The sequence below is a fragment of the Rhipicephalus microplus genome, chromosome 8, assembly GCF_043290135.1.
Source record: "Rhipicephalus microplus isolate Deutch F79 chromosome 8, USDA_Rmic, whole genome shotgun sequence".
Lineage (NCBI taxonomy): Eukaryota > Metazoa > Arthropoda > Arachnida > Ixodida > Ixodidae > Rhipicephalus > Rhipicephalus microplus.
Window position 1 is genome coordinate 21,937,459 of NC_134707.1, and position 13,747 is coordinate 21,951,205.

At 42.9% G+C, this 13,747-nt stretch overlaps 1 protein-coding gene across 3 annotated transcripts in view; it reads left to right on the top strand.

Annotated features, from left to right (window-relative positions):
* LOC119165256 (cGMP-inhibited 3',5'-cyclic phosphodiesterase 3A-like) overlaps positions 1 to 13,747 on the top strand; it is a 346,756-nt gene that overhangs the window by 227,450 nt on the left and 105,559 nt on the right. Inside the window, exon 2 of one of the 3 annotated variants that reach the window (XM_075871288.1) lies at positions 12,673 to 12,771. The exons of the other annotated variants lie outside the window; for them this stretch is intronic. Coding sequence (XP_075727403.1) covers positions 12,673 to 12,771 — 99 coding nt within the window. The remainder of the gene's footprint in view (positions 1 to 12,672; positions 12,772 to 13,747) is intronic. 3 annotated transcript variants of the gene reach the window in all.

Below are 13,747 nucleotides of genomic sequence, written 5' to 3' on the forward strand. Positions count from 1 at the left end.
GCTTTCATTTGCGGAGTTCACAGGTTCTCTACGTGTTGCTGTTGATGACGACGACTTATCTTAAAGCCCCCGAGCTGCCCGATAAAGCTTATTACCAACCATGCGCAGACTGTTACGAAGAATCCCACTGTATCCAACCATTGCCGAAGGAGCTAGCAACAGGTTTTCCAGTCAAGGCGACGCGGAGTGCTTCCTCTTCTTTCTAACCTGAAAGACGCTTCAAAGACGCCTCCGCTGTCGTTTGAGAGTGCTTAAGGGACTCGACCTCGACTAAATGCTTGTTTTTCCCTAAGGCGCACGTAGGGGGGAAAAAAGGCAAAGGAGTGGAGTGGAGCGGAGGGCGAGCGGAGATGTCCGGAATGTGTGGCGAGTCGGCAAGGAACCTGGCACAAGGACACTGGGACGAGCAAACACGATAATTGCATTTAATCAAGCTCAAGGAATCGGGACGAGCAGGTGGCGTTAATTAGCTTACCCTTCCTGCCACTGGGCGCCTCGCTGCCGCCGACTCCTGTTCCGTTACCCACCGATCCGCGTCGCAAAGGAGCTGCACTTCGCTGCTTCTGGCTTTTCACGTTTTCCCAAGTTCAGGGGTTGATTTTCGTTTTTGTTCGCTTTGATTTACTTGTGTTTGTTTCTCTTTGCAGACCCTGGCTAGCGATTGTGTTTTACCGTTCAGTGGTCTCTTTTCTCTATTTTTGATTACTTTTTTTTATACTCTCGTCCGTTTAGCTCGTGAATTGACTGCTCTGCTGGCGCTGCTGTAGTGAACGTTCTTCGAGTAGCTCTTCAGGGCAGCTAGGGTTTTTCGTGCAGCTCGGGCAGATGCGCTGCAGACGTGGTGTTTTTTGCTTCTTGCCATTATTGATCTCGTTTGTGTTGATCCTCAGAGCATGCGTTTGTGTGCACGTGTACTTACTCCAGGATTCGTACTGTACGAGTGTTAGTGAGCGTATTCTGCTTTTCTTTCTGTCCCGCTGTGTGTCTTTTGTGTGCCCAGGGTCTGTGTGTGCGAGTGAATGCGTTCTTATTTATACTCTCTGTTGATGTATTTGTGTCTGCTTCGCTGTTTGTGGTGTTGTATTTGCGATCGTACGTTTGTGTTTGTTCCTGTGTTGTACGACTTTCCCCTTAGGCGTGTTATTGTATGCGTGTGTATATCTGGGAGATATGTGTGTATTCAACGCCCTTGAATACGTTTCTTCGGTTCCGTGTGCTTTCGTCTCTGCGCGTATATTTGTGTTTTTCTGTCTTCGCGGATACATGGGTATACTGCGGCTACGCTATTGCGTGTGTTACCGTGTTTGGAGTTTCTTACGATAGGGTGACAGGAAGACGTCCCGGTTTCCCTTGAAAGCGTCAGCCGTACACAAAGCCGCTGCTGCTGCGACCGATGTGCGTCCCGAGAAGGGGCGCTTGGGAGTGTTTCAGTCGGTAGGAGGACGTACGTACTCGCTATCGATCGTGTACCGTGCGGTCTGACTTTTTTTCTGTGGCTCGAGATGGCTCAAAATGGCTTCGATTGTGAACGAAGGAAAGGCCGGGACAACGGGCAGAAGGCGGTTGGCTTTGCCCTTGACATTTTTTCCCCACTCTACCGAACGTCCGTGTCGTGGATGAGACGAAAACACGACGCTGTTTGTTTACCAAGGTGTCGTAGCTTACGTATTTTTGGTCGACGCGCGCTCTTGCTTCCAGAGGGCGTTTGTTTTCGCGTTGAGTTGATAACGCAGTTTCGTGATATTTTCATTCTCATCAAGTATTTTAGCAGTAGTTGGTGAAAAGAACACGCATTCACCTAGCTATACATGGAATACTCACTGTAGCAGAAAATAACCATCTATATATAATTTATACTAAAGTTAGATTATTGAGTAGCGCGGGAATAATACGCGGAACCAAACATGATGGTATAAAATGGATAACATCCACCGCGTTACGTCACGTAGTAAAACTTCGAAACACAGGTGGGTAGCACAGTAGCAAGCACAATAGTCAAAGAGTTTCTAACTTGTTGCTGGCTGCCACTTTTCGCCAGTAAATTCAAAAGTATTGTACAGGATTCGGCTGTGCGACCACCATCTCCAAGTTTTTCAAACACGAACAGGTCAGGGCGGAGAGAACGAATGACCACATGTATTGTTGGTGCCAAAATATTCTTGGAGTACTGGGCGATGCTTAAGACGAGTTTCTATGGAGTTTCAGCTGAAAATGAAGGCGTCAAAATCAAACTTTATTGTTAGCGTAAACGACGTATTTATTTGATATATATTCAGCCTTCCAGACTGAATTGTTCTGGTTGAAGATGCGTATTTTGATTGCACCTGAACATACATACTGCTGTGGGTATAGTTCCCAGAGCTACTTTCACCGCATTTTTTATGCCCGTTTTTGAATTCTTGCCGCTGGCGAAAAAACAAAAAGAACGTTCATTATACTTAAATCTTTGCTTCTTGCCAACAAACAAAAAAAAGCAGAACGCAGAAGAATTCGTTCATAGCCGCTCGTTTTCACACTGTACGAACTGTGAAATAAGAAGCTGTCGACCAGGTGGCCTCTCGAACAGCTTTTCCTTGCACATACAACGAGAGAAAGAGACAAAATGGGCTTGATTGAATGCTGTCACGGAAATTTCTTTACGGCAACTCTAATCAGAAACTATCTGCGGTTAGCATGTATTTGTTAGCCCGAGGCTTATATACCGGCATGTCTTTAGTTCTATCAGTAAACACGATGTGTTAAATGAGGGTTACTCCCAGTTTTGTACTACACGGTATCAAGGAATAATGATGCATTGTTTTACCTAAGATAACGGGTTTATAGCATTGTCATAAATTTCTCTCATAGCGATAAATGACCTGAACTTATTTTAAGCTGATGCACCAACAAAGGTAAACTTTGTGCTCTTGCTCATTATTCATTATCAGCATCTTTGTTACATTAAGTATTTATGTCTACTGTAAGACTAAGGCCTCACATAACGGCCTTCAAGTACTTTTGCTCTGTGCCAGCTCACCCACTATCACGTCTGCATTATTTGTTAAATATCACAGGTTGTCTCAATTTCCTTTTCTTCGAAAACCTAATGTACAGCTCATATAACCAAAATGCTTAGAAGTTCTGTGCTTTCATCAACGTGACCTTCGACTTGTTTAAACATTTTCAATTTTTTTACGCAACATTTGTAAAAACCTGAAAGATCAAATCTACAGAGGTAAGAAAGTAAGAGTAAATTATGGCATTGCAATGGCTTTGCTAGGCCATAAATGAACTAAGTCTCGGCAGTCAATCTAAAATGTCATAAAAAAAGACTCGAAGGAAAGAACACTGAAGGGCACAACGCACAATTTTTCGATTCAACGATGAAACTTTCCAGAGGAAAGAATGTATTCTACGTATGCAAACGCGAACTTCAGTTTTCATTGTCGCTGTTTTGATGGTTAAGGTCAAAGACCCATCATTCGAGTCTTAAAAGCTTTTTAGGCTCGTTTCCCACACCAATTGTATATCAAAAAAGTGAATATACCTTTACGCTTACTCATCATTCTGCTTTTTGCAGTAAACAACTTTCTCTCCCCTTACATCAGTTGGTTCTGTTCGTGAGGACATATCGCATTGTACCCTCCAAATACAAAACATTCTGCTATGTCGCAAAAACAGCTTACTTCAGATAACAAATCCGCTAATACTTCCACAGTTGCATACGTGCAAAAAGAAAATGAGTAGAGAGATGTCAGTTTTTCCATATACAGTCATATACATAGAAAAAAGACGCGATCAGGCAACTATAATGATGAATAATCCTGAATTAACATAGCAGTAGCTCCTGAAATCACGTCCACCGCTCGGCAGGCTGGCTCTTCACAGTCATTCCAGACTCTTTTTGAAAGCTCTCAGTTAAGCTTTAGTTGTATTATTCGTTTCCACGGTGTTAATTATTTTTTTATTCACTTTACCTCTAGTGAGACCTTGCTCTTCAGTGAAGGACATGATCCTGGTTCTTACGAACTCGTTCGCCTGCTCTTGACTGTTGCGAGTGCTCTTAAGGCTCTGAGTCTGTATGAACCGTTGAACGTAACGGTTAGCAAGAAAGGAGAGATGGGAAGAGAGGCGAAATTAAGAGTATGAGCTCACGGTCTTTGAATACAGGTAATCGAGCGAGATGATCCGCACTACTTCGGCGAAGACTTTCCTCGGGGCATAAATTGGACTTAAACGTATGCTGCAAGACGTCTGTCACTAATGAATTTGATTGATTTACGTGCGAGAATAATTGTTGTAAAATGCTTCAAGTAACATTCTAACTGAGGTCATCTTCCGAAAATAAACTACGGTATTTGATGTGGGGTGATTCATTTTTTTTATTTGAAAAGGTCAGTCTAGCTTTATACAATGCCTAAATGAATGTTTGCCGTATGAACGGGAAATGTTAATATGGCAAGTCAGTTTTCGTTGCTTTATTTCTTTTGATCTCGCTTTATCGCGGACACTGAAAAGGACGCTCTACGTGCTTTCAGCTATCCTGAGTGTTGCTTCGGTCGAATAATTGAGAACGCTTACCACGTTCATCTCCAATGCTTCAGATACACCAAGAAAGCATTAACTCTAGTAAAAAAAAATACGAAGTTTACTCAACTGCGCCTTTTAAAAACAAAACATAAACAAGCCGTGCCTTTGCTAGTCACCCGTAACAAAAAAGTAGCAACTTTTGAAAAGACTTTCCGGTGAGAACAATCGAGAAAACATAGGTTAACCATTCATCCGCACTTATGTATCTAGTGATGTTTTGTAAGTTTGAGCTCTGGAAAGAACGTGAACGTCAGTGTATTGTCTGCGAACTTTTCAGTTAACAAGCGAATTTTTATCACAAGAGACTTTAGTGCAATGTTGTTCCCTTCGTTTGGTTCGTTTTTCTATTTTTTTTCTGCATGAGATGGAAAAAAATTGAGTAATTGAAGCGCCCTGTACTTCCTATGCTCAGCAGAAACCCATGTATAACGGAACAATTCCACCTGAAACGGGAGCACGCCGCGCTTTAAAGCAATATATATATATATATATATATATATATATATATATATATATATATATATATATATATATATATATATATATATATATATATATATATATATATATAGGCGAGAGATAAATCCAATGGTTCCGGTAGGAAATGCAGTCGAAAAAAGGAAGACGACAAACGTACGAAACGCAGTTTTTACTAACGTTTCGGCAGGTGGGCCTGCCTTCGTCGGAGTAAATGATGAGAGGCCGCGCAGGGCTCTCATCATATATATATATATATATATATATATATATATATATATATATATATATATATATATATATATATATATACATATATATATATATATATATATATATATATATATATATATATATATATATATATATATATATATATATATATATATATATATATATATATATATATGACTGAATATCTCTACAACCACATTGTTTGACAAATGCTCGTTCACCAACCGAATGGATCAGGAAAAAAAACAGGTATGCAACGAACAATTGGCAAGAATTACGTTTTAGTGCACTTGTATATTACGTCCTTAACAAGGAAGAGTAGCAGCTCTCGAACTCAGTGTAGAAAATAGTCACAATTCTCAGTCTCTTTAGCTGTTCCTACTCCGAATGCGTTCTTTTAAATGAATAGGCATATATTATACGGGTGAAGCTTCTTATAGCATCACCGGGTCAGTCGTCCTTCTATTATGTGTAGCAAGCATATCCACGGAGTCAATGATGATGAGTGGGATGAAGCGTTCGTTCCTCTGATGCGCTCTCTACTGTAATTGAGCGGGTGGATAGACAGAAGAACGGACGGACAGACAAACAGACAGACAGATGGCCGGATGGACGGACGGAAGCATGTATGGGACGTTGAACGCACCGGTGGACGCATGGATGGACAGATTAACAGACGCATGGATGGACGGATGGACATACAGACAGACAGATGGACCGACGCTTCGCCCCACTTATCATCACTCACTTTGTGTATAGGCTGTGAATTCCTTTTCTTTTTTATTGTGAATTAATTCCTTTGTATTTGTCCCATTTACTTTATTAATGGAAGACCTGCTTTACTGATAAATCTTTCGATATTAGTCAAACTGCGCGAATATCATTTTTTTTTCACATGCGCTTTGATGTCTTGTGCTTTCATTGTGACACTCAAGCCTTTCTGCAGTGATACTGGAAAGGAAACCAGCCTCGCTCGCTATGTATCTCAGTCTGAGGCTCAATCAGGATCGCCCATAAGAAGGGTGGGTCATGGGTTCTAAACCTTACATAACTAACTACAATACCTTGTTTAGAGCAGCCTTACCCTGTATATGCCGGGTTTATATTACAATAATACGATACCTTAAAGGTCAGAGCTGTCATTATTTGCCTAAAAAATATTTGATAGCACACCGGCTATTACAAGCTTATTTCAGCGTATCCAGCTACCTAACCACATAAGCCAATGCATCTTTCAACAAAGCAGTTTTTTTTTTAATTATATCAGAAAAATGACGTCAGAAAATTATCTTCGTGTACTTTCATCGGAACAGCGATGAGGTAAATAGATCTGCTATAGAAGCGAAAGTAGAGAATACATATCCTTCAGGCTCAGGATCTGAAGTGCAGCTTACGTAAGAAAGGCCGCCTGCTGTGTATAACAAGAACCGCGCGGCTTGAACGAAGAAATTACGGTACCCACGTGCGATCGCAAGTGAACCTACTTGGTCTTTACGAAACAGGATTAAGGTTTCAGTGCACCGAACAACGCCTCAATACCGCCGACCACAACATGACACGACATGTTCGCGTGCCATCAACGCGACAAGCGATCTCGCTAGGAAGCGCAGCCACTATTACATAGAACACACACCACAAGCGCTTGTGGTGTGTGTTCTTTGTAATAGTGGCTGCGCTTCCTAGAAAGATGGATCCTTACCAACTGGCCCGATACAATTGTCTATTGAGCGACAAGCGAGTCAGTGGGCGAAACGAGGCGTGATATGGCAGGCTACAACACTCGATGCTACGTTTGAAAATCACTGAGAAATGTTTGCGCGCGAATGAATTGTCTCGGCTGTTGTGTCGATGATTATGCTCTACCGTCTTACCGATGCGGCAGTGATTTCGGTCGCGCGAGACATGCTTACATGTATCTAAAGCTTCTAAAATCGTGCTGCCGATTCTATAGCAAAAATATCTTACATCAAATTTGATTGCTCGATGGGAAGCGTGGAGTAGCTTTTCTCAGGAAACATGCCCAGTAAAAAGTGATTACTCTGGCGTTTACCGTGCAACCCGGGTTTAAACAGCCGTTGCAATTGTTTATAATAATAATAATAATAATAATAATAATAATAATCTAAGCTTTACTTCCAAAAACCATGGTATGATTGTGACAGATGCCTTAGTGATGGACTCCTCAAGTTTCGACCACCTGGTGCTTTTGATAACGCGCACTGAAATCGCACAGTATACAGCGCCCTCTGGCATTTTGCCTCCACAAAAATGTGTCCACCGCTGCCGGGATCAAAGCCGTGACCTTCAGGTCACCAGCCGAGCATCATAACCACTGCTCCACCACGGTGCACTATAAGGTGGCGCAATTGGCGCGTCGATAATATTTTCGATGGCTGATGGTTCGAACGCACAATTGCGGTGCTTTCAATTGCGCCACTTGCGATGGATGCAGGTACCTCCAACCATAGAGTTTCCCAAAATCAACTATAGGGCACTCTGGCGCTGCCATCATTCAGCGACCATGGGAATGATGGGTAGGATACACACTTTTGCCTAGTCTTCGTACTTGCGGGCGGCGAATCGCACTTTCGGCTTTGTTTATTGCAGGTTACGGTTTTGTTTTGAAAGAAAGAACGAACCCTTTTGAAATTAGTGACATGATTCAAAATGGTAAGCCTAGAAAAAATAAGGTTGTGAAGCGCAAACGGTGAACGTTTGCTAATTTATGTTTTCGTGAAAAAACAGCTTCAAGCCACACGAACACACGCGGAGCCAAAAGCAGGCCATAAGTACGAAAATTAGACATATGTGTGTACTACCCATCATTCCCATGCTCGCTGAAGCGCCGTGTGTTGCAGCTCCCATAGACACTAGCGCCAGAGTTCCCTCTAGTGTATATTAAAAAACTCTATGCCTCCAACAAATGCTTCAATTCATGGCGCTTAGTGATGTAGTAAGCGCCTTTTTAACCCGAACAACTCATATAGCGTGGCACCGCACGGCACTCTCTGGTTTCTTTTCATGCCTTATTGTACCTGTGTGTTATTTCGCGCCATATCTAAATTGCGCGTGTTCAGGTGAATCCCCAACAAGCCCACATGATAATCTTTCGTCATTTTTTTCCACTTCAACTGGGAAATACATTACATTGGCTCAACTGCTGATTTGAAAACACAGGGATCGAATTCCGGTTGAAGCGGACAGATCTTCGGAGAGGCGAAATTCTAGAAGCGTGTGAAATTCGGTTTAGGTGCTCGCTATGGAACCCCTGGTGATTGAAATTTCCGGAACTCCTAACAACGGCGCCTGTCAGAATAATGTCGTGCATGGTTCTGGGACGTAAAACAACAGTGTACTATCGACAATCCATGGCCCCGCCGCGGTGGTCTAGTGGCTAAGGTACTCGGCTGCTGACCCGCAGGTCGCGGGTTCGATTCCCGGCTGCGGCGGCTGCATTTCCGATGGAGGCGGAAATGTTGTAGGCCCGTGTACTCAGATTTGGGTGCACGTTAAAGAACCCCAGGTGGTCAAAATTTCCGGAGCCCTCCACTACGGCGTCTCTCATAATCAAATGGTGGTTTTGGGACGTTAAACCCCACAAATCAATCAATCAATCAATCGACAATCCATGGCATTTACACTGTGTTGTTTCTCTTCATTTCACTATTTCACATATGTGGCCCGTTCCGAGCACGTAACCAATACAAGCTTCTCTTGTCTCGTCAAAACGAATAGCTAATTATTACTAACGGGTATAGGCATCTTCGGTTAGCGCAGTCGGGTAGTCAGCTCGGAAATGCAGATATTGATGTAGCATGATAGCATAATGCAGTGAGACAACAATCCCTTCTCAACTTTTACAGGCCTGCCAAAATCGACTGGTCGGGATGAAATTGGTGTTACTGTAGTATGTTTGGTTTGGTAATTACTTTCTATTGTGCTTGAATAAGGATCTGGGGTGCCCCGCCGCGGTGGTCTAGTGGCTAAGGTACTCGGCTGCTGACCCGCAGGCTGCGGGATCGAATCCCGGCTGCATCGGCTAAATTTCCGATGGAGGCGGAAATTTTGTAAGCCCGTGTGCTCAGATTCGTGTGCACGTTAAAGAACCCCAGGTGGTCGGAACTTCCGGAGCCCTCCACTACGGCGTCTCTCATGATCACATGGTGGTTTTGGGACATTAAACGCCACATATCAATCAATCAAGGATCTGGGGTGTGCCGTAAAGCAGTCGAGAATCCTCTATTATTTCTCATTCCACCAACCAGCGTTCCTGGCATCCAAGATACCACGATTATCATTAATCAACGTCCAGGCTGATGTACTGTCAGTGCTTTTTTGCTTTCAGAAACTATCAACGGTGCATTCACGAAGGGTTCTTTGTAGGCCTCATGATCCTCATGCCATGTTATCGCCATTGGCACGTTCTAACACTGACTTAGCTTGACTGCTATTCACGAGGCTGGCAGTTCCACTTTATCCGCAACGCATAGCTTCAAGAAGTTCTGCCACATATACAACACAAGGACCGAAACAGAAGACACACAACACTTGCGACAGCTCACGCGTTGTGCTTCCCCTCTTTCGTCCGTGTCAATCCTTCACGTCGGCCCCTAACCAGTCAACATTAAATGTCCCATAAATGATGCGCGGTACACTGCACCTACGAACCTCATCGATGCTTACTGGACACGTTTTTCCTAAAGTTGCCGTGGCATGGCCTTGTGAGACCTTTCCGGGTTATGTCCCAAGAGTTGTTAATCTCGGTCTGCTGTGCGTTACTTTTTTGACATTCCTACCCGTCTTTAAGTAGGTGAGCTTCGGCATTACTGCGACTGGAAACTTGACAATAATCACTGTCCCTTTCTCACTAGTCCTGTCGAAGCCCGTGTTAAGAACGGGGAACATGGTGCACGCTACAAGAAGATAAAAACTAGGGATGGCGCGTGGCACTAGGATCTTGGTTCCTTTTCGTTGGAATAAACGGCAGTGTTGAGACGTGTGGCTGTAACTTATTCAAGCGTATTGTTCCTTAAGCCCTGTTTATCTAATGAAGCCTTCGGATTTTACAGCCTGCTCACGATCCCTCTGCGTTTCGGCTTGCAGAGAATATCTGTAATCTACTCGGCAACCAAGTGTGTGCTATCCAGTGCTTGCCAATATCCCTGATTGACTTTACTTTGGCCCTTTTGTGGGCAAAGTCTTTCTACTTGCAAGGTATAGCTGTGGTTTAGGTTGTGTGAGTACTAGTGGCGGCACAGAGATTTTGTCTGATGACGTCTCGAACTGATGGCTTACTTTAAAGAGAATTTTCGTAGGGAGACTTGCAATTCCGAAACTACGTTTTCAATGAACACACAGATAGAAGTTCCCAATGCGTCTTGTGGTAGAGCGAGCCGCCTTCTAGTGGAGTTTTTTTTTTTTTACTATTATCGAAGCTGTTTATGTGTTTGTCGAAATTGGGGCTTAAGATAGTGTGCCAGACGGGCTGAATATCACACAATGAGCGAATAATATGTAATAATTCTACCTATTTTCTGTTTATTTCTTTATTTTGGCATTTAAAGCGCTCGAAGGAAACCACACTGCGCAAGCACCGTCTACTGGTTCCAGCAATGTCTTGTTTTCATTAGACAGTCGGACTCTCTGGTCTGTGCCAGTTTGGCGATGGCAGATTGCGCTACGGGAGATAAACCTCGGGCGCAAATTACGCAGAAAACATGCAAAATTGTGGCTTTCTACAGTAAGTAGCTTCCGGTGAAACAATCAAGCATATCCTTCAATACTTTCTAAAAAAAATTCGCCACATCGTATGGAGCACATATTAATCTATCAGTGCCAAATGACACGTGGGTTCTTTTGTGCAGCAATTGCTTGAAATATTTATTTTCTAGAGTTACCATGACTCTACATCCCCCTTGAGAGATTAGCTCAGCTTTCTGTGAATGGTTCATGCATTCAACGCCCACCAAAATTGCTTTTAGCAAGCACGGCATCCTCTCACTGCACATCCCGCACATTACTCTGCATGCTTGAGCTCGCCGCTTGCACTTCACGTCTGCTGCTCGCTTTTTTAGCACAGCCTGCGCACAACTTCGGCATGGCAAACCCTGCAGCTCATTCCCGCACTCTTGCTTACCTTGCTGTCTCTTGATAAAATAGTGCATCACAAGAAGTCTGAGCATGACGACAAAAAAAAGGGAAAGACAAAAAACAACTGCACTGTTTTAAAGCAATGTACAAGTCACTAAATGGCCAAGTGATTCGAGAGGGAACAATTTCGAAGAATTCAACAAACACTTCACGAAAGATCAACATCACGGCCTTGAACGTGTCAGAAAACTTACGGTGAGACGGCTGTAATGTTTCGCTCGGCAATAAGGAAACGAAGCCACGTGAGTCCATTCATATTCAGGGAGTAGCGTAGCGAACCTTCTAACTTTATTTTCGTAATTAGGTCTGACTCAAAGCGACAGAATACAACTATAATAATATAAAGCAGGCGGTACGTATACGAGTTGTGTGAGGCCAAATGAGTAGGACTCAAGAAAAAAATTCACTTCTCAGTCATTGCCGAGTTATTTATGAATTATTATAGCCTATTGGGAAAGAAAAATTTCTTGAGAAAGCTACTAATTATCACGAAGTCATTAGCGATAGTGTGATAAATGGGCAGCTTAAAGCTAAGATGTTAATGAATGACAACGTTTTTAGATGCTCTTCGCTAATAAAAATCTGCTCTCTGGAAATCGACATGCATTGATGTATTTGGAGCTCTGTCTTAAAGGTGTATTGACATTACCACCACCTACGAGGAAGTTTGGAAACTTGTAAGGCTCTGATCCTTTTAAGCCGTGCTGACTGTTATAGAATGTACTATACACACCGAAACAAGATTTTGTGCATAGGATAGGTCCCGTCTTAAATTGTCTCGCCATAAGTTTTCTAAGAAAAATATGATTGACAGATATGTACACGGCCAATCTTAAATTAATCTCGTATGAAGGAAAGAAGCACACAGCAACACTAACCAGGGCTGTGTAGCAAAGCGGCTTGAACGGTTTGGCTTTCACACTAAACATCTTTTTCAGTTGGATGTCTTAAAGCATCAAGCTTAACTTTTCGTTTGTAGTCTCTTCCGGCATCTGTCTATACAGCAAGGCTAACGAGGCTTTTTCGCGAAACTCAAAACTCATCCTTCAACGCCAGCACTATGTCCGGCTTTCTCTTTTCTTTTCCTTAATCTCAATCGTTGCGTTTGGTGTTCAGTCTTAGAGCTTTTCAAGTTACCTAAATGGCGTATGGATGTCTTCTTGATTTTGGTTCAGTTAGTCGGCAGTATAACGCCAATTTCTTCGTTAAATTTCTCACCGTGCTTTCTCTTGCCTCTTGCAGAATTTCAGAAGAGACAAAAAAAATCGCACGTTCCTGGATTCCGAAACAACTCGAAATCAGTACTCTTCCGAGTATCGAAGCGACAACTGTATTCGACAGGTGGGTGTCTGATTCACGATGCACGAGTGCCCCTTCAGTGCGCAGTCTGTCATCTTCATTCTGTACATTTCAGTCAAAATTTTGTGCGTCGTTCGACCAAGTTTAATGCAGATTTTTGTGTGAACGTTCGGTTTTCCTCACCCAATTTATGCTGTACTTTTCCTCCAATTTCTCGTGCTAGTTTAAAATGGAAACAAGTTGCTATATTTTTGCCGGGACCTATTGCTGCGCGGTTATTTCTAGGCATCTGAAATGACCCAACATAAACGTCATAAGTGGAATTCTGTTGCATTTCAATGGTGTGCGCATGAAGACAACAAACAAAGCGGAAGCGCCACAATATCTTCGAATCGTAAGGGCAGCACGATGAAATAAATGTAGAAACAGTATGTTGTCACGTGACATAGTAGAGGCTATAGTTAGGTTGTGCCCATGAATTGCGTCTCAACGACAGTATAGTCGAAGATTATCGTTATATCAGTGTCACGGGGTGAAATCTGCCATACGTGCAACAAATAAAATAGCGCCTCAAATGACGTTACCGCGAGAAACTGTTTGCATAACTTACGAAGTGGATTAGCTACACATCGCCGTTGTACGGAAGTACGAAATAGCCAGTAAGCGCTCTTTAGAATGACTTTACTTGGTCGTTTGGAGTATCAGCAAGCGTGCAATAGAAAGCTAGAGAGAGAGAGAGAAGGAATGTAGGAAAGGTAGGGAGGTTAACTAGACTATGCGTCCAGTTTGCTACCCTACACATGGGGAGGGAGAGAGGGGAGTAATAGAAAGCTAAAATTGTAAAGCTTGCATATACCGCGAAAGCAATCTGTGATATAGAATGCGGAAAGTCGCTGGGTATTGAACACCACTCGGTACAAGGAGAAAACTACATTTGTTATGCAGCAACTCACACTTATCCTTGCATATTTAAAGTTCATTGAGCAATCTGCGTGTTGTACAAGTGGAATTAGGATGT